This window comes from Bufo gargarizans, chromosome 3 (genome assembly GCF_014858855.1).
Source record: "Bufo gargarizans isolate SCDJY-AF-19 chromosome 3, ASM1485885v1, whole genome shotgun sequence".
Classification (NCBI taxonomy): domain Eukaryota; kingdom Metazoa; phylum Chordata; class Amphibia; order Anura; family Bufonidae; genus Bufo; species Bufo gargarizans.
The window spans coordinates 38,593,069-38,618,694 of record NC_058082.1 but is presented as its reverse complement, the minus strand read 5'-3'; the positions used below and the strand labels follow the sequence as shown (position 1 = coordinate 38,618,694).

General features: G+C 46.4%; 1 protein-coding gene and 1 pseudogene across 1 annotated transcript; both read right to left on the bottom strand.

The window, feature by feature from the left end:
* Positions 1–17,666: 17,666 nt before the first annotated feature.
* Positions 17,667–17,847, bottom strand: LOC122933592 (annotated as a pseudogene).
* Positions 17,848–23,047: 5,200 nt separating this feature from the next.
* Positions 23,048–25,163, bottom strand: FAM181B (family with sequence similarity 181 member B). Its single transcript, XM_044287725.1, has one exon. It carries the CDS (start codon positions 24,882–24,884, stop codon positions 23,886–23,888), a length of 999 nt encoding a protein of 332 aa, XP_044143660.1. The 5' UTR covers positions 24,885–25,163; the 3' UTR covers positions 23,048–23,885.
* Positions 25,164–25,626: the final 463 nt, after the last annotated feature.

The following is a 25,626-nucleotide window of genomic DNA, read 5'->3' as shown; positions in this document are numbered from 1 at the left end:
ACAAAGGCTCATTTACTGCAGGCAGGCTAGGATTCTTCCACTAGCCTCCTGGTGGCAACTAGAAGCCTGGACTATCTAGCTGCATGTCAGGAGGAGGCCCCCAGCATATCTCTGGCTTGTGCCTTCTCACTTCTGTCTCCACAGACTCCTGACTACAGACTAACTCCTCCCTGTCTGGGCCTGAACATTTATACTAGGGGCTCCCTATCTCCCTCTAGTGTCTAGGATGCTACACTACACCCCAATAGGCCTGCTATACATGTCACAGGGGAAAAATACATATAAAAGCATGTAGAAAATACATTAACCACCTCCGGACCGCCTAACGCACGGATGCGTCCGGAAGGTGGTTGATCTATTCCTCCTGGACGCATCCGTGCGTCATCTCGCGATAGCCGAGATTTCCTGTGAACGCGCGCACACAGGCGCGCGCGCTCACAGGAACGGAAGGTAAGCGAGTGGATCTCCAGCCTGCCAGCGGCGATCGCTCGCTGGCAGGCTGGAGATGTGATTTTTTTAACCCCTAACAGGTATATTAGACGCTGTTTTGATAACAGCGTCTAATATACCTGCTACCTGGTCCTCTGGTGGTCCCTTTTGTTTGGATCGACCACCAGAGGACTCAGGCAGCTCAGTAAAGTACCACAAAACACTACACTACACTACACTACACCCCCCCCGTCACTTATTAACCCTTTATGAACCACTGATCACCCCATATAGACTCCCTGATCACCCCCCTGTCATTGATCACCCCCCTGTCATTGATCACCCCCCTGTCATTGATCACCCCCCTGTAAGGCTCCATTCAGAGGTCCGTATGATTTTTACGGATCCACTGATACATGGATCGGATCCGCAAAACACATGCGGACGTCTGAATGGAGCCTTACAGGGGGGTGATCAATGACAAGGGGGTGATCACGCATATAGACTTCCTGATCACTTCCCTGTCATTGATCACCCCCCTGTCATTGATCACCCCCCTGTAAGGCTCCATTTAGACGTCCGTATGATTTTTACGGATCCACTGATACATCGATCGGATCCGCATAACACATGCGGACCTCTGAATGGAGCCTTACAGGGGGGTGATCAATGACAGAGGGGTGATCACCCCATATAGACTCCCTGATCACCCCCCTGTCATTGATCACCCCCCTGTCATTGATCACCCCCCTGTCATTGATCACCCCCCTGTAAGGCTCCATTCAGAGGTCCGTATGATTTTTACGGATCCACTGATACATGGATCGGATCTGCAAAACACATGCGGACGTCTGAATGGAGCCTTACAGGGGGGTGATCAATGACAGAGGGGTGATCACCCATATAGACTCCCTGATCACCTCCGTCATTGATCACCCCCCTGTCATTGATCACCCCCCTGTAAGGCTCCATTCAGACGTCCGTATGATTTTTACGGATCCACTGATACATGGATCGGATCCGCAAAACACATGCGGACGTCTGAATGGAGCCTTACAGGGGGGTGATCAATGACAAGGGGGTGATCACGCATATAGACTTCCTGATCACTTCCCTGTCATTGATCACCCCCCTGTCATTGATCACCCCCCTGTAAGGCTCCATTCAGACGTCCGTATGATTTTTACGGATCCACGGATACATGGATCGGATCCGCAAAACACATACGGACGTCTGAATGGAGCCTTACAGGGGGGTGATCAATGACAGGGGGTGATCAATGACAGGGGGGTGATCACCCCATATAGACTCCCTGATCACCCCCCTGTCATTGATCACCCCCTGTAAGGCTCCATTCAGACGTCCGTATGCGTTTTGCGGATCCGATCCATGTATCCGTGGATCCGTAAAAAATCATACGGACGTCTGAATGGAGCCTTACAGGGGGGTGATCAATGACAGGGGGGTGATCACCCCATATAGACTCCCTGATCACCCCCCTGTCATTGATCACCCCCCTGTCATTGATCACCCCCTGTAAGGCTCCATTCAGACATTTTTTTGGGCCCAAGTTAGTGGAAATTTTTTGTTTGTTTTTATTTTTGTTTTTTCTTACTTAGTCTCATATTCCACTAACTTGTGTCAAAAAATTAAATCTCACATGCACTCGCCATACCCCTCACGGAATCCAAATGCGTAACATTTTTTAGACATTTATATTCCAGACTTCTTCTCACGCTTTAGGGCCCTAAAATGCCAGGGCAGTATAAATACCCCACATGTGACCCCATTTCGGAAAGAAGACACCCCAAGGTATTCCGTGAGGGGCATATTGAGTCCATGAAAGATTGACATTTTTGTCCCAAGTTAGCGGAAAGGGAGACTTTGTGAGAAAATACAAAACAAATCAATTTCCGCTAACTTGTGCCAAAAAAAAAAAAATTCTAGGAACTCGCCATGCCCCTCATGGAATACCTTGGGGTGTCTTCTTTCCAAACTGGGGTCACATGTGGGGTATTTATACTGCCCTGGCATGTTAGGGGCCCGAAAGCGTGAGAAGAAGTCTGGGATCTAAATGTCTAAAAATGCCCTCCTAAAAGGAATTTGGGCCGCTTTGCGCATCTAGGCTGCAAAAAAGTGTCACACATGTGGTATCGCCGTACTCAGGAGAAGTTGGGGAATGTGTTTGGGGTGTCATTTTACATATACCCATGCTGGGTGAGATAAATATCTTGGTCAAATGCCAACTTTATATAAAAAAATGGGAAAAGTTGTCTTTTGCCAAGATATTTATCTCACCCAGCATGGGTATATGTAAAATGACACCCCAAAACACATTCCCCAACTTCTCCTGAGTACGGCGATACCACATGTGTGACACTTTTTTGGAAAGAAGACACCCCAAGGTATTCCGTGAGGGGCATGGCGAGTTCCTAGAATTTTTTATTTTTTGTCGCAAGTTAGTGGAATATGAGACTTTGTAAGGAAAAATAAATAAATAAAAAAAATCATCATTTTCCGCTAACTTGTGACAAAAAATTAAAAATTCTAGGAACTCTCCATGCCCCTCACGAAATACCTTGGGGTGTCTTCTTTCCAAAATGGGGTCACTTGTGGCGTAGTTATACTGCCCTGGCAATTTAGGGGCCCAAATGTGTGAGAAGTAGTTTGCAATCAAAATGTGTAAAAAATGGCCTGCGAAATCCGAAAGGTGCACTTTGGAATATGTGCCCCTTTGCCCACCTAGGCTGCAAAAAAGTGTGACACATCTGGTATCGCCGTACTCAGGAGAAGTTGGGGAATGTGTTTTGGGGTGTCATTTTACATATACCCATGCTGGGTGAGATAAATATCTTGGTCAAATGCCAACTTTGTATAAAAAAAATTGGAAAAGTTGTCTTTTGCCAAGATATTTCTCTCACCCAGCATGGGTATATGTAAAATGACACCCCAAAACACATTCCCCAACTTCTCCTGAGTACGGCGATACCAGATGTGTGACACTTTATTGCAGCCTAGGTGGGCAAAGGGGCACATATTCCAAAGAGCACCTTTCGGATTTCGCAGGCCATTTTTTACACATTTTGATTGCAAACTACTTCTCACACATTTGGGCCCCTAAATTGCCAGGGCAGTATAACTACGCCACAAGTGACCCCATTTTGGAAAGAAGACACCCCAAGGTATTCCGTGAGGGGCATGGCGAGTTCCTAGAATTTTTTATTTTTTGTCGCAAGTTAGTGGAATATGAGACTTTGTAAGAAAAAAAAATCAAACAGCTCGTTCTTTAAAAAATGGAAGGCTTTCATGTCAACTGTATACTCGGACGCAGAATTGAAAACCCTTATGAAACCGTTCTTGAGCTCAGAGTGGTATCTAAAGAAAAAGATAGCAGGATTATTGGGGAGGTTACTGGTCAATTAGGATGATTGTATTACTTGTGATGAAGGAGGGACACTACATTGTTTAGGGGAGGGAGGGGGGGTAAAAGTTGGAAAATTAAGATGCCTACGGTGAGGTAACAGTGGGTTAATTCTATTCATACGACAGGTTTTATGAATAATGGATGATGATGATATTGTATGTATTCTCAGATAAGGATGTGCCATGCTAGTGTATATGTGAATCTTTGAAACTGGGTAACATCAATGGATGCATTATGTATGTACCAAAATCCATTACATGTCGATGTACTACTAAACATAATCGATCAATAAAAATGTATATTTGAAAAAAAAAAAATCAAAAAAAAATCATCATTTTCCGCTAACTTGTGACAAAAAATAAAAAGTTCTATGAACTCACTATGCCCATCAGCGAATACCTTAGGGTGTCTACTTTCCGAAATGGGGTCATTTGTGGGGTTTTTCTACTGTCTGGACATTGTAGAACCTCAGGAAACATGACAGGTGCTCAGAAAGTCAGAGCTGCTTCAAAAAGCGGAAATTCACATTTTTGCACCATAGTTTGTAAACGCTATAACTTTTACCCAAACCATTTTTTTTTGCCCAAACATTTTTTTTTTATCAAAGACATGTAGAACAATAAATTTAGCGAAAAATTTATATATGGATGTCGTTTTTTTTGCAAAATTTTACAGCTGAAAGTGAAAAATGTCATTTTTTTGCAAAAAAATCATTAAATTTCGATTAATAACAAAAAAAGTAAAAATGTCAGCAGCAATAAAATACCACCAAATGAAAGCTCTATTAGTGAGAAGAAAAGGAGGTAAAATTCATTTGGGTGGTAAGTTGCATGACCGAGCAATAAACGGTGAAAGTAGTGTAGTGCAGAAGTGTAAAAAGTGGCCTGGTCATTAAGGGGGTTTTAGCTAGCGGGGCTGAAGTGGTTAAAATGCATAGTTAAATATAATGCCGCTGTCTCTTAGGAGTAGGAGTAACACGTGACCCAATTGACCCTTGTGTATCGCCCACTACTACCTAGTGGGACACTACATACCCCCATGCTACAAAGTTGCCCGTCCTCGGTGCAACATAAAAGGGGCCCTTGCCGGCTGGAGACTGCACCTGAAAGAGAAAAATAATGCAAAGCAGGAATATACATCTACATTTGCAAATACATATATACGCTCACCTAAATAATTATTAGGAACACCTGTTCTATTTCTCATTAATGCGATTATCTAGTCAACCAATCACATGGCAGTTGCTTCAATGCATGTAGGGTTGTGGTCCTGGTCAAGACAATCTCCTGAACTCCAAACTGAATGTCAGAATGGGAAAGAAAGGTGGGCTACAACAGCAGAAGACCCCACCGGGTACCACTCATCTCCACTACAAATAGGAAAAAGAGGCTACAATTTGCACAAGCTCACCAAAATTGGACTGTTGAAGAATGGAAAAATGTTGCCTGGTCTGATGAGTCTCGATTTCTGTTGAGACATTCAAATGGTAGAGTCTGAATTTGGCGTAAACAGAATGAGAACATGTATCCATCATGCCTTGTTACCACTGTGCATGCTGGTGGTGGTGGTGTAATGGTGTGAGGGATGTTTTCTGGGCACACTTTAGGCCCCTTAGTGCCAATTGGCCATCGTTTAAATGCCACGGGCTACCTGAGCATTGTTTCTGACCATGTCCATCCCCTCATGACCACCATGTCCCCATCCTCTAAAGCTACTTCCAGCAGGATAATGCACCATGTCACAAAGCTCGAATCATTTCCAATTGGTTTCTTGAACATGACAATGAGTTCACTGTACGAAAATGGCCCCCACAGTCACCAGATCTCAACCCAATAGAGCATCTTTGGGATGTGGTGGAACGGGAGCTTCGTGCCCTGGATGTGCATCCCTCAAATCTCCATCAACTGCAAGATGCTATCCTATCAATATGGGCCAACATTTCTAAAGAATGCTATCAGCACCTTGTTGAATCAATGCCACATAGAATTAAGGCAGTTCTGAAGGCAAAAGGGGGTCCAACACCGTATTAGTATGGTGTTCCTAATAATTTTTTAGGTGAGTGTATATATCAGGCAGCTCCGCTGGCTAAGGAACAAGTCCGGTGAAAAGGGGCATCGTTCTCTTCTCTCAGGATAGTGTAAGGGAACAGGGGGCGCTGACCTGGTGCAGCGTATCAAAGATATCAGGATAGTCCATTATAAAATTTTAAGTGCAATTGTCCATAATTAGGGATGAGCGAACTCGAACTGTATAGTTCGGGTTCGTACCGAATTTTGGGGTGTCCGTGACACGGACCCGAACCCGGACATTTTCGTAAAAGTCCGGGTTCGGGTTCGGTGTTCGTCGCTTTCTTCGCGCTTTTGTGACGCTTTCTTGGCGCTTTTTGAAAGGCTGCAAAGCAGCCAATCAACAAGCGTCATACTACTTGCCCCAAGAGGCCATCACAGCCATGCCTACTATTGGCATGGCTGTGATTGGCCAGAGCACCATGTGACCCAGCCTCTATTTAAGCTGGAGTCACATAGCGCCGCCCGTCACTCTGCTCTGATTAGCGTAGGGAGAGGTTGCGGCTGCGACAGTAGGGCGAGATTAGGCAGATTAACTCCTCCAAAGGACTTGATTAACTGATCGATCTGCAGCTGTGGATCATTGAGCTGCTGATCCTCAATTGCTCACTGTTTTTAGGCTGCCCAGACCGTTTGTCAGTCACATTTTTCTGGGGTGATCGGCGGCCATTTTGTGTCTTGTGGTGCGCCAGCACAAGCTGCGACCAAGTGCATTTAACCCTCAATGGTGTGGTTGTTTTTTGGCTAAAGCCTACATCAGGGTGAAGCTGTCACACCAAGTGCATTTAACCAGCAATAGTCTGTTTATTTTTTGGCCATATACTACATCAGGGGCAAGCTGCGCCTGTCACCAAGTGCATTTAACCCTCAATGGTGCGTTTGTTTTTTGGCTAAAGCCTACATCAGGGTGAAGCTGTCACACCAAGTGCATTTAACCAGCAATAGTCTGTTTATTTTTTGGCCATATACTACATCAGGGGCAAGCTGCGCCCGTCACCAAGTGCATTTAACCCTCAGTAGTGTGGTTGGTCAAGCTATCACACCAAGTGCATTTAACCAGCAATAGTCTGTTCATTTTTTGGCCATATACTAAATCAGGGGCAAGCTGCGCCCGTCACCAAGTGCATTTAACCAGCAATAGTCTGTTCATTTTTTGGCCATATACTACATCAGGGGCAAGCTGCGCCCGTCACCAAGTGCATTTAACCCTCAGTAGTGTGGTTGGTCAAGCTGTGACACCAAGTGCATTTAACCAGCAATAGTCTGTTCATTTTTTGGCCATATACTACATCAGGGGCAAGCTGCGCCCATCACCAAGTGCATTTAACCAGCAATAGTGTGGTTATTTTTTGGCCATATCCCAGTCTAATTCTGTCACTAAATCCATACCGGTCACCCAGCGCCTAAATACTAGGCCTCAAATTTATATCCCGCTAAATCTCTCGTTACCGCTGTCCTGTTGTGGCTGGGAAAGTTATTTAGTGTCCGTCAAAGCACATTTTTTGTTCTGGGTTGAAATACAATTCCCAATTTAGCAATTTAAAAATTTAGTGGTTTCTGCTGTATCAGAGCTATTTGAAATCTATCCCTAAAAGGGTATATAATATTCAAGGTGCACATAGGGTCATTCAGAATAACTTCACACACACCCGCTACTGTGTATTTCCAAGTCTAATTCTGTCACTAAACCCATACCTGTCACCCAGCGCCTAAATACTAGGCCTCAAATTCATATCCAGCTAAATCTGTCGTTAGTGCTGTAGCTGGGCGAGTTATTTAGTGTCCGTTCAAGCACATTTCTTGTTCTGGGTTGAAATACAATTCCCAATTTAGCAATTTCATAATTTAGTGGTTTCTGCTATATCAGAGCTATTTGAAATCTATCCCTAAAAGGGTATATAATATTCAAGGTGCACATAGGGTCATTCAGAATAACTTCACACACACGCTTCTGTGCATTTCCAAGTCTAATTCTGTCACTAAATCCATACCGGTCACCCAGCGCCTAAATACTAGGCCTCAAATTTATATCCCGCTGAATTTGAATACAATACATTGGGCCAAATAATATATTTGTTGTTGTGGTGAACCATAACAATGAGAAAAACATCTAGTAAGGGACGCGGACGTGGACATGGTCGTGGTGGTGTTAGTGGACCCTCTGGTGCTGGGAGAGGACGTGGCCGTTCTGCCACATCCACACGTCCTAGTGTACCAACTACCTCAGGTCCCAGTAGCCGCCAGAATTTACAGCGATATATGGTGGGGCCCAATGCCGTTCTAAGGATGGTAAGGCCTGAGCAGGTACAGGCATTAGTCAATTGGGTGGCCGACAGTGGATCCAGCACGTTCACATTATCTCCCACCCAGTCTTCTGCAGAAAGCGCACAGATGGCGCCTGAAAACCAACCCCATCAGTCTGTCACATCACCCCCATGCATACCAGGGAAACTGTCTCAGCCTCAAGTTATGCAGCAGTCTCTTATGCTGTTTGAAGACTCCGCTGGCAGGGTTTCCCAAGGGCATCCACCTAGCCCTTCCCCAGCGGTGAAAGACATAGAATGCACTGACGCACAACCACTTATGTTTCCTGATGATGAGGACATGGGAATACCACCTCAGCATGTCTCTGATGATGACGAAACACAGGTGCCAACTGCTGCGTCTTTCTGCAGTGTGCAGACTGAACAGGAGGTCAGGGATCAAGACTGGGTGGAAGACGATGCAGGGGACGATGAGGTCCTAGACCCCACATGGAATGAAGGTCGTGCCACTGACTTTCACAGTTCGGAGGAAGAGGCAGTGGTGAGACCGAGCCAACAGCGTAGCAAAAGAGGGAGCAGTGGGCAAAAGCAGAACACCCGCCGCCAAGAGACTCCGCCTGCTACTGACCGCCGCCATCTGGGACCGAGCACCCCAAAGGCAGCTTCAAGGAGTTCCCTGGCATGGCACTTCTTCAAACAATGTGCTGACGACAAGACCCGAGTGGTTTGCACGCTGTGCCATCAGAGCCTGAAGCGAGGCATTAACGTTCTGAACCTGAGCACAACCTGCATGACCAGGCACCTGCATGCAAAGCATGAACTGCAGTGGAGTAAACACCTTAAAACCAAGGAAGTCACTCAGGCTCCCCCTGCTACCTCTTCTGCTGCTGCCGCCTCGGCCTATTCTGCTGCTGCCGCCTCGGCCTCTTCCTCCGCCTCTGGAGGAACGTTGGCACCTGCCGCCCAGCAAACAGGGGATGTACCACCAACACCACCACCACCACCTCCGTCACCAAGCGTCTCAACCATGTCACACGCCAGCGTTCAGCTCTCCATCTCACAAACATTTGATAGAAAGCGTAAATTCCCACCTAGCCACCCTCGATCCCTGGCCCTGAATGCCAGCATTTCTAAACTACTGGCCTATGAAATGCTGTCATTTAGGCTGGTGGACACAGACAGCTTCAAACAGCTCATGTCGCTTGCTGTCCCACAGTATGTTGTTCCCAGCCGGCACTACTTCTCCAAGAGAGCCGTGCCTTCCCTGCACAACCAAGTATCCGATAAAATCAAGTGTGCACTGCGCAACGCCATCTGTAGCAAGGTCCACCTAACCACAGATACGTGGACCAGTAAGCACGGCCAGGGACGCTATATCTCCCTAACTGCACACTGGGTAAATGTAGTGGCAGCTGGGCCCCAGGCGGAGAGCTGTTTGGCGCACGTCCTTCCGCCGCCAAGGATCGCAGGGCAACATTCTTTGCCTCCTGTTGCCACCTCCTCCTTCTCGGCTTCCTCCTCCTCTTCTTCCACCTGCTCATCCAGTCAGCCACACACCTTCACCACCAACTTCAGCACAGCCCGGGGTAAACGTCAGCAGGCCATTCTGAAACTCATATGTTTGGGGGACAGGCCCCACACCGCACAGGAGTTGTGGCGGGGTATAGAACAACAGACCGACGAGTGGTTGCTGCCGGTGAGCCTCAAGCCCGGCCTGGTGGTGTGTGATAATGGGCGAAATCTCGTTGCAGCTCTGGGACTAGCCAATTTGACGCACATCCCTTGCTTGGCGCATGTGCTGAATTTGGTGGTGCAGAAGTTCATTCACAACTACCCCGACATGTCAGAGCTGCTGCATAAAGTGCGGGCCGTCTGTTCGCGCTTCCGGCGTTCACATCCTGCTGCTGCTCGCCTGTCTGCGCTACAGCGTAACTTCGGCCTTCCCGCTCACCGCCTCATATGCGACGTGCCCACCAGGTGGAACTCCACCTTGCACATGCTGGACAGACTGTGCGAGCAGCAGCAGGCCATAGTGGAGTTTCAGCTGCAGCACGCACGGGTCAGTCGCACTACAGAACAGCACCACTTCACCACCAATGACTGGGCCTCCATGCGAGACCTGTGTGCCCTGTTGCGCTGTTTCGAGTACTCCACCAACATGGCCAGTGGCGATGACACCGTTATCAGCGTTACAATACCACTTCTATGTCTCCTTGAGAAAACACTTAGGGCGATGATGGAAGAGGAGGTGGCCCAGGAGGAGGAGGAGGAGGAGGAAGAGGGGTCATTTTTAGCACTTTCAGGCCAGTCTCTTCGAAGTGACTCAGAGGGAGGTTTTTGGCAACAGCAGAGGCCAGGTACAAATGTGGCCAGCCAGGGCCCACTACTGGAGGACGAGGAGGACGAGGATGAGGAGGAGGTGGAGGAGGATGAGGATGAAGCATGGTCACAGCGGGGTGGCACCCAACGCAGCTCGGGTCCATCACTGGTGCGTGGCTGGGGGGAAAGGCAGGACGATGACGATACGCCTCCCACAGAGGACAGCTTGTCCTTACCCCTGGGCAGCCTGGCACACATGAGCGACTACATGCTGCAGTGCCTGCGCAACGACAGCAGAGTTGCCCACATTTTAACCTGTGCGGACTACTGGGTTGCCACCCTGCTGGATCCACGCTACAAAGACAATGTGCCCACCTTACTTCCTGCACTGGAGCGTGATAGGAAGATGCGCGAGTACAAGCGCACGTTGGTAGACGCGCTACTGAGAGCATTCCCAAATGTCACAGGGGAACAAGTGGAAGCCCAAGGCCAAGGCAGAGGAGGAGCAAGAGGTCGCCAAGGCAGCTGTGTCACGGCCAGCTCCTCTGAGGGCAGGGTTAGCATGGCAGAGATGTGGAAAACTTTTGTCAACACGCCACAGCTAACTGCACCACCACCTGATACGCAACGTGTTAGCAGGAGGCAACATTTCACTAACATGGTGGAACAGTACATGTGCACACCCCTCCACGTACTGACTGATGGTTCGGCCCCATTCAACTTCTGGGTCTCTAAATTGTCCACGTGGCCAGAGCTAGCCTTTTATGCCTTGGAGGTGCTGGCCTGCCCGGCAGCCAGCGTTTTGTCTGAACGTGTATTCAGCACGGCAGGGGGCGTCATTACAGACAAACGCAGCCGCCTGTCTACAGCCAATGTGGACAAGCTGACGTTCATAAAAATGAACCAGGCATGGATCCCACAGGATCTGTCCGTCCCTTGTCCAGATTAGACATTAACTACCTCCCCTTAACCATATATTATTGGACTCCAGGGCACTTCCTCATTCAATCCTATTTTTATTTTCATTTTACCATTATATTGCGAGGCTACCCAAAGTTGAATGAACCTCTCCTCTGTCTGGGTGCCGGGGCCTAAATATATGCCAATGGACTGTTCCAATGTTGGGTGACGTGAAGCCTGATTCTCTGCTATGACATGCAGACTGATTCTCTGCTGACATGAAGCCAGATCCTCTGTTACGGGACCTCTCTCCTCTGCCTGGGTGCTGGGCCTAAATTTATGACAATGGACTCTTACAGTGGTGGGTGACGTGAAGCCTGATTCTCTGCTATGATATGAAGACTGATTCTCTGCTGACATGAAGCCAGATTGTCTGTTACGGGACCTCTCTCCTCTGCCTGGGTGCTGGGCCTAAATATATGCCAATGGACTGTTGCAGTGGTGGCTGACGTGAAGCCTGATTCTCTGCTATGATATGAAGACTGATTCTCTGCTGACATGAAGCCAGATTGTCTGTTAAGGGACCTCTCTCCTCTGCCTGGGTGCTGGGTAGTGTTGAGCGCGAATATTCGAAAAGCAAATTTTTTTCGCGATTTCGCGAATATTTCTAATATAGTGCTATATATTCGTAAAAACGAATATTCGTTTTTTGTTTTTTTCCCCCCCCCCACAAAATTACAGTACACATATAATTGATTGTTTCCCAAAGGTCCAACAGCTCAGATCTTACTCACATTGCCTAGAAAGTGATTGAGGCGCGAATCTTCGTAAGGCGATTTTATTAGCGCACATGCGAATATCGGCACGTCCCAGAACAGAGGCAAAGGGCTTTGCATTCATACATTAGTGAATTGAGTTGCGAATCTTCGTAAGGCGATTTTATTAGCGCACATGCGAATATCTACACTTGTCCCAGAACAGAGGCAAAGGGCTTTGCATTCATACATTAGTGATTGAATTGAGCTGCGAATCTTCGTAAGGCGATTTTATTAACGCAAATGCAAATATCTACACTTGTCCCCAGAACAGAGAGGCAAAGGCCTGTGCATTCATATAGTATAGCACCATATTCGCGAATACGTAGAACTTCGTAAAATTCGATTTACGAATATTCGTATTTTTTATTTTACTTTCCACCTTACAGATTACATTGATCTGTACTCTGTCAACTACTGTCATCACCCCCCACTGTATCTCGATTGATTCCCAAAAGTCTCACATTCCCTAGAAAGTGATTGAGGTGCGAATCTTCGTAAGGCGATTTTATTAGCGCACATGCGAATATCTACACTTGTCCCAGAACAGAGGCAAAGGGCATTGCATTCATACATTAGTGATTGAATTGAGTTGCGAATCTTCGTAAGGCGATTTCATTAGCGCACATGTGAATTTTGCATAGCATATGTATTATGCGATGCGAAAATTCGAATTATCGCATATGCGAAATAATAACGAATTTGAATAATCGTGAATATTTTACGAATATTCTTTCGAATATTCACAAAATTTCGCGAATTCGAATATGGGACATGCCGCTCAACACTAGTGCTGGGCCTAAATTTATGACAATGGACTGTTGCAGTGGTGGGTGACGTGAAGCCTGATTCTCTGCTATGACATGCAGACTGATTCTCTGCTGACATGAAGCCAGATTGTCTGTTACGGGACCTCTCTCCTCTGCCTGTGTGTGTGCTGGGCCTAAATATATGCCAATGGACTGTTGCAGTGGTGGCTGACGTGAAGCCTCATTCTCTGCTATGACATGCAGACTAATTCTCTGCTGACATGAAGACAGATTCTCTGTTACGGGACCTCCCTCCTCTGCCTGGGTGCTGGGCCTAAATATATGCCAATGGACTGTTGCAGTGGTGGCTGACGTGAAGCCTCATTCTCTGCTATGACATGCAGACTAATTCTCTGCTGACATGAAGACAGATTCTCTGTTACGGGACCTCTCTCCTCTGCCTGGGTTCCGGGGCCTAAATATCTGAGAATGGACTGTTCCAGTGGTGGGTGACGGGAAGCCAGATTCTCTGCTATGGGACCTCTCTCCAATAGATTTTGGTTCATTTTTATTTATTTAATTTTTATTTTTATTCATTTCCCTATCCACATTTGTTTGCAGGGGATTTACCTACATGTTGCTGCCTTTTGCAGCCCTCTAGCCCTTTCCTGGGCTGTTTTACAGCCTTTTTAGTGCCGAAAAGTTCGGGTCCCCATTGACTTCAATGGGGTTCGGGTTCGGGACGAAGTTCGGATCGGGTTCGGATCCCGAACCCGAACATTTTCGGGAAGTTCGGCCGAACTTCTCGAACCCGAACATCCAGGTGTTCGCTCAACTCTATCCATAATAAAACACAGTAGTCCCATAGAAAGTGCAGAACAAACATAAGTTCTTGGAGGCTTAAAGAATAAAAATGAGTCCGTACCCAGGTTTCCTTTTGTAAATAGTTAAGACAAGTGATAAATACCGGAGAATTGCAAATATAGTGCAGCAGAGCAGCATCTCAGAGGCCCACATACGTTAGAGTCATCTCTGGGCACATTTCCTTGAAGTTTAAGTTGCATATAAAAGTCACAGCACATAAAAGAATTTCACATTATTTAAAATGGCATACAAAAACAAGTGCTGCAATGTTCCTTAATCAACCTGAAAAGGGGGTTAAAGTGCAAATCAAAAACAGGCACAACTTGGTTAAGTTCTGGAAGCAGGCAGGAGATCCTGTTAATAATATGGCTTTAGAGCACTTGGTAAATTTTCAGTGGCCTACCAGCTCCACTGAGCCATGGGTAACTGGCAGCAGCTCATAGGGCCAAAACAAAAGACTCCTGTCCTGGAAGGGTTAAATCCACTTTGAAATAAGGGTCCCTCAGCAAAAAGAGATCATAATGGCCTGGCCGGCCTACTCACGGGTGCGCATCAGTTCCACTTGGCATACCAGTGGCACATCCCGGTTCCGTTTGCAAACTGGGCCTGAGACGGGGGTCAACATACGGCTGGGCCCACAGAATGGTATTAGGCGCCAGTTGTAGCATAAATGGCCCCCTTACAGGAATGGGCCCCATAGGCCTGGGGGTATATACTGCCGGAGAACCACCGTACCTGGGCACATATGAGGTGGGTGGCTCCACAGGTCCAGGTAATGGGACAACGATGGGCTCCGCTGACTCAGGAACCACGGATTGCGCTCGGCGGTGCACAGAATAGGTAGCCCTGCTCGGGGGTTCTACCAAAGCTGCAGTCACAATAGAGGGCCGGTTGACAGGGGTAGACACTTTTACCTTAGGACCGGAGACGTCCGCGTCCTTAACACCACTTCCCTCTTTCTTCGGCGGAGACTGGTTCCTGGCGGTAGCAAGCCGGCGCAGGTCGCGCAGCTGTAACTCCAGTCGGACGATTTGGTCGTCCAGGCTCTCGGGTTCTGTGTCGCTGTCTTCTGGGGTCACCGCAGGCACAGGTGAAGAAGATGGCTTGTCCTGCGCAGCCGCTGCAGGTTCGCATGTCGCGTCTGTCTTCCTTCCCTTGCGGATATCATCCAGCGGAGCGTGGAAGCGTTCTAAGTCCTCCAGCGCCTTAATAGTCTTTTCCCGGCGAGGCAGCTCAGGTGAGGGATACGGGCTCACCCACTTTTCCACCACCGTTGGTTGCCAGAAGACGTTCGGGCCTATGAAGGAGCCCCGCTCCTGAAAGGTGTTGTGGGCCGGTTCTGGAGAGCGCTCAGGTTCGCGCTCGCAGCCAGTGAAATCTTCGTCTTCTTCCCAGTCCTCCGATTTTCGTTTAGGACGGGTCACAGCGGTGGCGTAGGGGCCTCGCAGGCCCTCGGCAGGGGTAAATTCTACCTCCTCTCACTAGCGGAGGTTATGCATATGCTCTGGGAGGTAGCTCCGTTTGACGGATCTGCGGCTCACGTAGAGGTCCCTGCCGGTCACATAATCTTTAATAAAGCCGAAGCCTCGGTCCTTATCGAAGGCCACTACCAACCCCATTCTCCTTTCCAGGCAGGGTTGGTTGTTAGTGTGGCGCTCATGTACAGTCTTTGCCAATTCTTCAAAGTAAATTTTGGTCTTGGTAGTTCTTTTTATTGCGGCCTCCCGCACTTCTGCCATCAGTGCCGACCATTGCATGGAGGGCCGGATAATGTCCTTCCATGAGCCGAAGTAGGGCTCAGACTGGGCTCCAAGCGGCAGGCAGGTGGGTCTCTCCGGTCCCGGAGAGTAGGCCGGTGGGGCATCTCCTCGCACCATAGTAGCGGAATCCAGGTTAAGTCCAGTAGGTGCTGACAACAGTTCAAAGCAGTCCTCACTCGCCAACATGCTCGATCCTTCTCTGGAGAGCGACAAGGCGGCCCCCCGGGTACTCCAACATGGGGGAGGCGGAGTCCATTTCAGCAGACATGCAAATGTCCAGGACATATAGCCTTTCCCTCACTTTTCAGCAGAAGGCGCCAATTTTTTCCCGCCAGTAAAGTTTGAAAATGACGCAGAAATAATAAATCCAGTCAGTTTCTTCAGGCGGCCATCTTTAAGCAGAAAACGCTGCCTATTCACTGACAGCAAGCGGTGGCTAAATAAGCGGCAAACAGTCCATGCAATATACAGTTCTTCACACCGCAAATTATTACAGTCCTTTAGCCCAGCAATTTCAAATAAACAATTAGGGCTTGTCACTTTAAGGGCATATAATGGCACACAGTTTTTAGTCCGCAATGGCGCAGGAATGATCGTATCCTGTTCGTGACGCCAATTTATGCAGCACGCCAGACCTGCAGGGTATTGCGATTGAGGTCATGGTTATGGGCAATCGAGGGTTACTCACTGTTTGTAGGAGAACCCTGGGCAGGCGTACAGCAGTGAAGGAGAGGCTGACACAAAGTTCCTCTGTGGCACACTCTTTATGGAGGGACCAGGCCTGATGGTGGATGAGGTGCCCTGGATGTTGCAGGTGTTTTGAGTGCCTGGGGCAAGGTCCCTTTAAGGATCGTGACGCCAGTGCCTGTAACGGTGGCACACCGGTTTTCCAGTAGCAATAAGTGAGGTACACAGATGGTATGGTGAACCAAACGTTGCTTTACTTCTAACAGTCCAACTTTGTACATCAAGATGGTAATACAGTCCCTTATGTCATATGCTTCACAAGCAGGCTTATTTCAATAATGGCAGGTATATTTCTTGCAAGATACTCGGAGGGTAATAATAATGTACACACTCAGACCAGGCTGTACCTTCTCCTCAGAAATAGTGTACACTGTTCCTTTTGAACTCCTGGCTGGCTTTCTGTCCCAAGGCCCGGACGCCTAAATGCTGACTTTTATCCTTGGCAAATAATCTTCCTCCCGTATTGACCCTTGCGCTGTCTTTATAGGTCCTCTGCCCATCAGCTTACTTATCTTAGCTGGATACACTGGCTCTGCTTGGTTGGAGGGTACTGCAGGTTTCTCCCAGGAGGCACATCTCTACTACTGGGGTTGATTCTTCTGAGCTAACATAGGCTCATTTACTGCAGGCAGGCTATGCTCCTTCACTAGCCTCCTGGTGGCAACTAGAAGCCTGGGCTGTCTAGCTGCATGTCAGGAGGAGGCCCTCAGCTTGTCTCTGGCTGGTGCCTTCTCACTTCTGTCTCCACAGACTCCTGACTACAGACTAACTCCTCCCTGTCTGGGCCTGAACATTTATACTAGGAGCTCTCTATCTCCCTCTAGTGTCTAGGATGCTACACTACACCCCAATAGGCCTGCTGAGCATGTCACAGGGGAACCATACATATAAAAGCATGTAGAAAATACATTCAAATGCATAGTTAAATATAATGCCGCTGTCTCTTAGGAGTAGGAGTAACACGTGACCCAATTTACCCTTGTGTAGCGCCCACTCCTACCTAGTGGGACACTACATGTGCACCCCTTATCATATGTACAGCGCTATGGAATGAATGGCGCTTTAATAATAATAATAATAATAATAGGGGACGTAACAGGGATTAAACTGATAGGAATAGTAATACTTAACACACCACTCATATCTGGTGGCACAGTACATTGCACGGCGCACGCGCAGTGCCCCAAATTGTAAGTAGGAGGACCGACCAAGCATCTTTTTCCATCTCCCGGTTCCTAAAATCTATTCCATAGACCGGCCCCTGATAGGGGACGTAACAGGGATTAAACTGATAGGAATAGTACTACTTAACACACCACTCATATCTGGTAGCACAGTACATTGCAAGCCGTACGCGCAGTGTCCCAGCTTGGAAGTAAGAGGACTGACCAAGCATCTTTTTCCATCTCCCGGTTCCTAAAATCTATTCCATACACCGGCCCCTGATAGGGGACGTAACAGGGATTAAACTGTTAAGAACAGATTTTTTTTAATTAAAAAAAAAAGAGGACAGCCTCTGCGGAGCTGGGTATTTTTTGGCGGCGTTACTGAACGCTCATGCACAATGGCTGTAGGCTCATGCGTCCTTTTGCGGAGGTGACAAACCTGGTCAGTCAAACCCAAGGCAACATCATCAACCTCATCCCATATGCGTTTTTTCTGGAGTGTGCCCTGCGAAGAGTGCTGGATCAGGCCGTAGATGAGCATGAAGAGGAAGAGTTGTGGTCACCATCACCACCAACAGCAGCCTTGTCGTTGTTGATTGCTGGACCTGCGGCAACGCAGAGAGAGGAGTCTGAAGAAGAGGAGTCAGAGGAGGAAGGTGGCTTTGAGGAGGTGAAAGACCAACCACAGCAGGCGTCCCAGGGGGCTTGTTGTCACCTTTCGGGAACCCTTGGTGTTGTACGTGGCTGGGTGGAGGAAGAGACCTTCAATGACATCAGTGAGGACAAGGAACGGGACATGGCTAGCTTGGTATCCAACCTTGTGCAAAAGGATTGTTTGCGGTTGTTTGCGGTGCGTTAAACAGGGAGTTTGGTCTGTCAGAGTTTGGTCTGTCAATGTCTGTGAAGCGGGGGTAACCCTTACACTACCTGATCGATACAACATCCTACCTGATCGTATACACACACTGGATGTTTTAAAGCATGTTATTCCAAACAATTTAGGATTGTTAGGTGATTTATGCCCTTTATGGATTAAAATCCAACTCTGCGTCAACTACGTAATTTTCCATGGGAGTTTTGCCATGGATCCCCCTCCGGCATGCCACAGTCCAGGTGTTAGTCCCCTTGAAACAACTTTTCCATCACTACTGTGGCCAGAAAGAGTCCCTGTGGGTTTTAAAATTCGCCTGCCTATTGAAGTCTATGGCGGTTCGCCCGTTCGCGAACATTTGCGAAAATTCGCGTTCGCTGTTCGCGAACTGAAAATTTTATGTTCGCGACATCTCTAGCTATTATATGGGCGGTATTATATCATTAATACTCTATTTTCCCCTTTATAAAAAATAGAGAAAGCAACTATTAATTGTGCATTGTATGTCACTAAATGTGTGACTATTAAGCATACACTGTATGACACTTTTATATATGCATTGAATGGCACTATTATGTGTGCACTGTTTTGCACTATTATTTATGCGCTATATGGCACTATTATGTGTGCACTGTATGAACTGTTATTCCATACTGCATTGTTTCATCATGATATAATGCTATAATATGGGCAGTATTGTATCATTAATACTCCCTATTTTCCCCTTCATATAAAATTGAGAAATCCCCAACACATTTTACCAAGATGCCCCCACAGACCTTCATAGGAACTGCACATTGTAACACTATACGGTATTAAATCTATGTAATAAGGACAGTATTAATCAGGAAAAGCGGGCAAAACCTAACTTGGCCACTAGATGTCACTAGCTGCATTGTTATTATAACTATTAGTCAACTGGTCGCCTATTAACAGCTCAGCTGTATTGGTATATTTACACATGGAGAACAGAAAACTACTTACCTTCACACAAAGCATTCAGATAAGTTATATTTAGTTTTTAGGATAAAATCTGCTCTTTTTTCCTGCCAGACATCTCAGTGACTCTTGCTCCTCAGGAGGCGCCATAACTGTGTGTGAATGTATAATGTGTGTATGCAGATTAGCCGTCTCCAGTGCCACCTAGTGGAGGTACCGACCCTATATTCAATGTCCAACATCGCTTTCTTGCAAAACTAATCTACATTTCCCAGCGAGCATTGCTTTGCCTTTAAAGAGGACCTTTCACTAGTATACAAACTAAAAACTAACTCTATCAGTGGGCAGAGCGGCGCCCAGGGGTCCCCCTGCACTTACTAGTATGCCTGGGCGCCGCTCCGTTCGCCCGGTATAGGCTCCGGTGTCTCAGCTCCGTCTGTTGTATTGGACAGATTTTTTTTGTAGGAGGCGTGTCCCTTGCTGCAGTGCTGGCCAATCGCAGCACACAGCTCATAGACTGGCTATGAGCTGTGTGCTGCGATTGGCCAGCACTGCAGCAAGGGACACGCCTCCTACAAAAAAATCTGTCCAATACAACAGACGGAGCTGAGACACCGGAGCCTATACCGGGCGAACGGAGCGGCGCCCAGGCATACTAGTAAGTGCAGGGGGACCCCTGGGCGCCGCTCTGCCCACAGGTATAGTTAGTTTTTAGTTTGTATACGAGTGAAAGGTCCTCTTTAAGACTCCCTACACTGGCTCTGGCACTCGCCATAACGTGAGCGCTTGCATCTGATCCATTGTAAATTGAAACGCCGTCTTTGGAGTAATTTTCTTGAACTTTTTTTTTCTTCCATCCTAACCTATTTTTGTTAAATGCATTTCCATCCAAAGCCTACTCACCAGGAGCCTAATCCACCTAAAATGAGAAATCCCTCTTCTATACACTCTATCAGGGAATTATGGGTCGTTGGGGGTTTCCTCTCTTCAGGATCCTTATCTCTTCCGACATATGAAGAGAGTCTTCTGTTTTGGAGGAACCTGTCCTGTCCTGTATTACACCGCCAACCACTTGATATGAATGGGCACTGTGTAATACCTCATTTCTCCTGTGGTGGCACTGCAGGGAATCTGAACACTTACTGCCAGGTTGCCCCACAGATCACAGCTGATCACTGGAGGTCCCAGCAGGAGGACATTTTGTGATCATCTTATTATCAAAGGAGTCAAGGGGATTGGCCGATGCTGAGAATTCCTTTAAGTTACACAGACTTTGAGGCAACACTCCCTCCCCATGCTCAAAGTTGTTGCTCCAGCACAGAGTTGGGTCCTGGTGGTTGAGGGAGGATGGTAAAATGATTCCTCTACCTCCCTACAATCACCCGCCATTTTCAACCATTTTTGCAGCCATTTTCCATCTTACCGTTTTTAGTGGCCGTTTTTTGCATAATGGTAAAAATGCTCATGAAAAACACATGAATGCCATTGTTTTTTGGTTTTTTTTGAACATCCCAAACCCTGTAGTCCCTTAAGTATATATTATACACCCCCACAGTGCCCCCAGTATAAATAATGCCCACCATATTGCCAGTATCTATAATGACCGCCTTGCAGTGTCTCCAATGCCCCCATAGTGACCCCAGTATATATAAGGCTCCCCCTCCGCACACTGTATATAAAATACCCCCCAATTGAGTCCTAGTTTATTGCCCCAGTAGTGCCTTCCATTCTGCTGGGTCCGGAAAAAAATACCTTATCCACTGTATGTTAGGGAATACTTGCTCTGCACTGAAGGGAGCAGGACCTGACGCTACCAGCACATGTGATGCATCAGGTCCTGCTCCCTCCAGTGCAGAGTGACTGTTCCCTCACATTCACATAGATGAGGCTTTTTCTTTTTACCCTGAAAGGCACTTTTACCAGTTTTTAACAGGCGCACTCCCATCAAAACTGTCATTAAAAAGGGCCTATTGATTTCAATGGGGTCTGTCCGGCCGTGAAAACAACGACAGATAGGAAATCCTATTTTTTGACGGCTGCTATTCACTTGTCACCATACGAATAGCCCCATAGACTTCTGTTGGTTCCAAAAACTGCCATTTTCCCGTTCGTGTGAATGTAGCCTTAGATATAGCAAATGGTAGGTGGGAAATTTCTGATAAGGGCCCAGAGGTCCACATTACATTTCTGTTGCCACTGAGAACCTGAGTTAATGGGTTGGACCTTAAAGGGGTTGTGCAGTGCATACTAAGGACCTATCCTAAGAATCGGTCATCAATATCAGATTGGAAGGGGCTCGACCCCCACCAACCCCACCGATAATCTGTTTGAAGAGTTAAAGAGATGGTGGCACTCGTCCAAGCGCTGCTTCCTCTTCAAAATTACCTGCTCACCTTCTCTTTTGCAGCGATAGTGCAGTGTCCTCTCCCGTTCAGTGGAATGGGACTAGCAGTTGCAATTACCCTGCGCCGCCTCTACAAGCAAGGCAACATGCAGGTAATACTGAAGCGGAAGCAGCGTTTGCATGAGTGGCGCTATACCCCTTCAAAAGCTGATCGGCATGGGTGGCCTGGAATTGGACCCCCATTGATCAGATATGGATATTCTATCTTGAGGATAGGTCATCAGTATTGTAGCACTGCACAACGCCTTTAACTCACAGGGTAGCCACCTATAGGAGGCACCAGAGAAAGGGTAGCCATCTATAGGGAGCACCAGAGAGAGGGTAGCCATCTTTAGGGAGCACCAGAGAAAAGGAAGCCACCTATAGGAGGCACCAGAGAGAGGGTAGGCACCTATAAGAGGCACTAGAGAGAGGGTATCCACCTATAGGGGCACCAGAGAGAGGGTATTCACCTATAGGGGGCACCAGAGAGAGGTTAGTCACCTATAGGAGGCACCATAGATAGGGTAGTCACCTATGGGAGGCACCAGAGATAGGGTAGCCACCTATGGGAGGCACCAGAGATAGGTTAGCCACCTATAGGAGGCACCAGAGAGAGGGTAGTCACCTATAGGAGGCACCAGAGAGAGGGTAGCCACCTATAGGAGACACCAGAGAGAGGATAGCCACCTATAGGAGGCACCAGAGAGAGGGTAGCCACCTATAGGAGACACCAGAGAGAGGGTAGCCACCTATAGGAGACACCAGAGAGAGGGTAGCCACCCATAGGGACCACCAGAGAGAGGGTAGCCACCTATAGGAGGCACCAGAGAGAGGGTAGCCACCTATAGAGAGACACTTTAATTCATTCTCGTAGAGGGCCATTTTGCACACAACATAAAATTGGCCATACTTTAGTTAATTAGAAGTCAGACAGAAGCTGAAGTTATGTCATTACATCTTATCAATTTACAAACTGATTGGCATTATTGCAATCTATTGCTGTGAAAGTTTTTCCAAAATTGTTTTCCTTTTGCAAAAAATACCAAAATAATTACAAAAAGTTACCAAACTTCAGCTGCTTCTCTAACTCCAGACTTACTAATAGATGGTTGATTTGATGCTATGAGTAGAAACAATCTTAAAAAGGGTATTCCCATTTCAGCCGCTCAGGATAGGCACATTTGGCCCAAATATTTTTTTTTACGAAAAGCCACAATTGTAAAGACGCAAGTACCGCAAGCAGTATTCCAAAGAGGACCACGAACCATCCAACTTTTTTTATTATATTTTTTATAGGGGTTACATTGTTGCAGGCAACGAACGTGGTATGTTTATGGAAGGATATGAACAAATAACATGGCAGAAATAACAGGCCCATAATTGTTATTTTGATAAATAAAGCACCCAGAGCAAAAATGGTTGCAACTTTTTGAAAAAAAAAATTCAGATTCAAAGGAAGTAGTCTTTATGCATGGTCCCCTTACAAATAATATAACGATCATACGTGTATAATCACCACAGTTCCGTGAGGACACAGTTTACTTTCACTACGACATTAACCAAAACGGTTAACAAACAGTTAATAAAACGAGGCGGGCAACCTTCAGTTCATCAATAAAGAAAATATATTGTTTTTGGGAAGGGGTCAGGAGTTCAGAGAGGATGGAAAGGCGACTGCATTTGGAGGGACCACAGATTGTCGAAATAAAATTACCCAAAAATTCTACTAGACCAAAGAGACCAAAAATACAAGGAAAGCAAAGGCTACAGACATAGATAACAACGGTTTACTTTCATTTATTCTAACAAAAACATTTTCTGTGCTAATTTTTTTTTTTATTGCATAAGATATTTTTTTGCATTGTTGATAACGTTTCACACAAAGAAAAACCCAAAAGGTAGAAGTTAGCATAGACCAATAGATAGCGTACCGGTATATTTATACAACTGCAGATATGGCTTTCAGTAGTAGGCTACTCTCCCATCGCCTGATTAAAATAGCTTCTTAGATGGGAATTAAAAAAATATTTTAAAAAAAATTCTAAAAAGTTGAATGTCAATGTTACAGATGCTGAGGGTCATGTTGAGTTGCGAGACTGGTGAGTTAAATCATCACTATGTTGTGTTTAAATGAGTCTATTGCACAGCCATCTGAATAAAGGTCCTTAGAAATGTTTTTGAAAGCTCTACAAAACAGAGTAACCGATTCTATTGTAGCCTGAACCACAGTCGTAGAACATTTGGGGCAAGGAGCACTCGGGATAGCAGGGGTTAAACGGTGTTATACTGGGACAGTGGTCCTCCGCAGAAGCTGAGATGGTGGTAGGCTCAGTGGTGTTTGAAAAGACAGGGACTGACACTGGAATACATTTCAAACTTTCATTCAAGTTTGGACTGCAAGTTCCCACGGGACTCTTTTTAATTGGATTACATGGATTCCAGGGGTCAGAATAAAGGAGCCCATTTAGTAAGTGATGCGGGTCGTAGACAGAATGTTCTGCCGGGACGTCTTGGTGTATCTTTACTGATGCCCCCTGAATGATCTCTTGCTCGGAGATCATGTTGTTGTAATCAGGGCCCAAAAGGTCAAAAAATTCAACACTTTCTTGGTTACCTTTATCCAAGTCCTTTAAGGTCATCACTCCAGAATTGGTATGAAGAACAGGTGAGGAATAAGCAGGCTCTGTGAAGAAAGATGGCGGCAGGTTACGATTCCTCAAGGGCACTTTTTTGCATTTTTCCCCACGAATTTCCCTGACATTGTCAAAAAGAGCAGCCAAGCTCTTGCTCTGTAAGTTCGACTGGTTATTGTCCCTCTTCGGAGGAGGCTTACAGTGATAATTTTGAGGGCTGCTGCCAGGAGATGTGACCTGACCTTTTGGAGACCCTTGAGTTGTAAGTCCATTACTGATCATCCCGGTGCACCTTTTAATCTGTTTTTGTAGGTACTTCCTATGGTTGACCTTCCTTTTTGACTTCACCGGCTTGTCCAGGGCTAGTTTGATGTTACTCGAAGCCATATTAATAAAACTAAGCAAATCCTTACTTGATTCTTTATAGTCCCCACTTTCAACAGCTCCCAGAAAGTCGACTCCTTCGTGATATCCTTTCTCAAAGTCCACTGCAGATCCGGCGAAATATAAGGGCATAAAATGATGATTCATAATTTCAGTTTGAACAGCCATCACGATTGCCAATTCCTCGCTCTTGATCAAGAGTCAAAAACATCAATCCTGGTCAAAATCTGTAACCCAGTGGTCCTGAAGATCATATTCGAATGGAACACCTGTCTGGAATATCTGTAGATCCCAGTGGATATTCTCAATGTTATTGCTGGTTGACAAATTTGTAGCATTCAAGATTTTTCAAAAAGTTGAACTTCATCCTAAAAAAAAAGCCAAATATTTGCTAAAACAGGTAAAAATGTGGCTTCAAGTTGAATGCGGAGAAGCCGAGAGAGAGATGAAGTCAGTCTCAGGCTTTCAGCTCCTTTTCAGTTTAATTTGTTCTCACCAGAAACACACATCCTGAAAAGAATGGGAGGGACAGATAAGTAGGAGGTCTGCAAGTCTCAATGGTATCAGCTTTCACTAAATCCATGGGCTGGGAATGATACATCATGCAAGGTCTGGAATAAAGACTACACTGTGCTCTCTTCTCCTCCGGCAACAAAACAAAGTACAATTCCCCTGTTTCCATTCAGGCCTGGGATAACATAAATACTCGTGTTGTCGTAACTTTTTTTTTTTCTTCTTTTGCATTGATCCAATAGAAAGTATTTTTTTTTCTTTTTTCTTTTTTTTCCTGCTTTTAGCTCTTGTTGTTCTTTTATGATTTAATTTTTTATTTCACTTTTTGATGCAAATTGTAAATAATTTACATGCAGATTAATTTTTATAAAACCAAGAAACTACTGATACATTCATT

Coding starts and splice junctions, on each gene's coding strand:
- FAM181B (XM_044287725.1), bottom strand. CDS start 24,884: ATGGCTGTTCAAACTGAAATTATGAATCATCATTTTATGCCCTTATAT.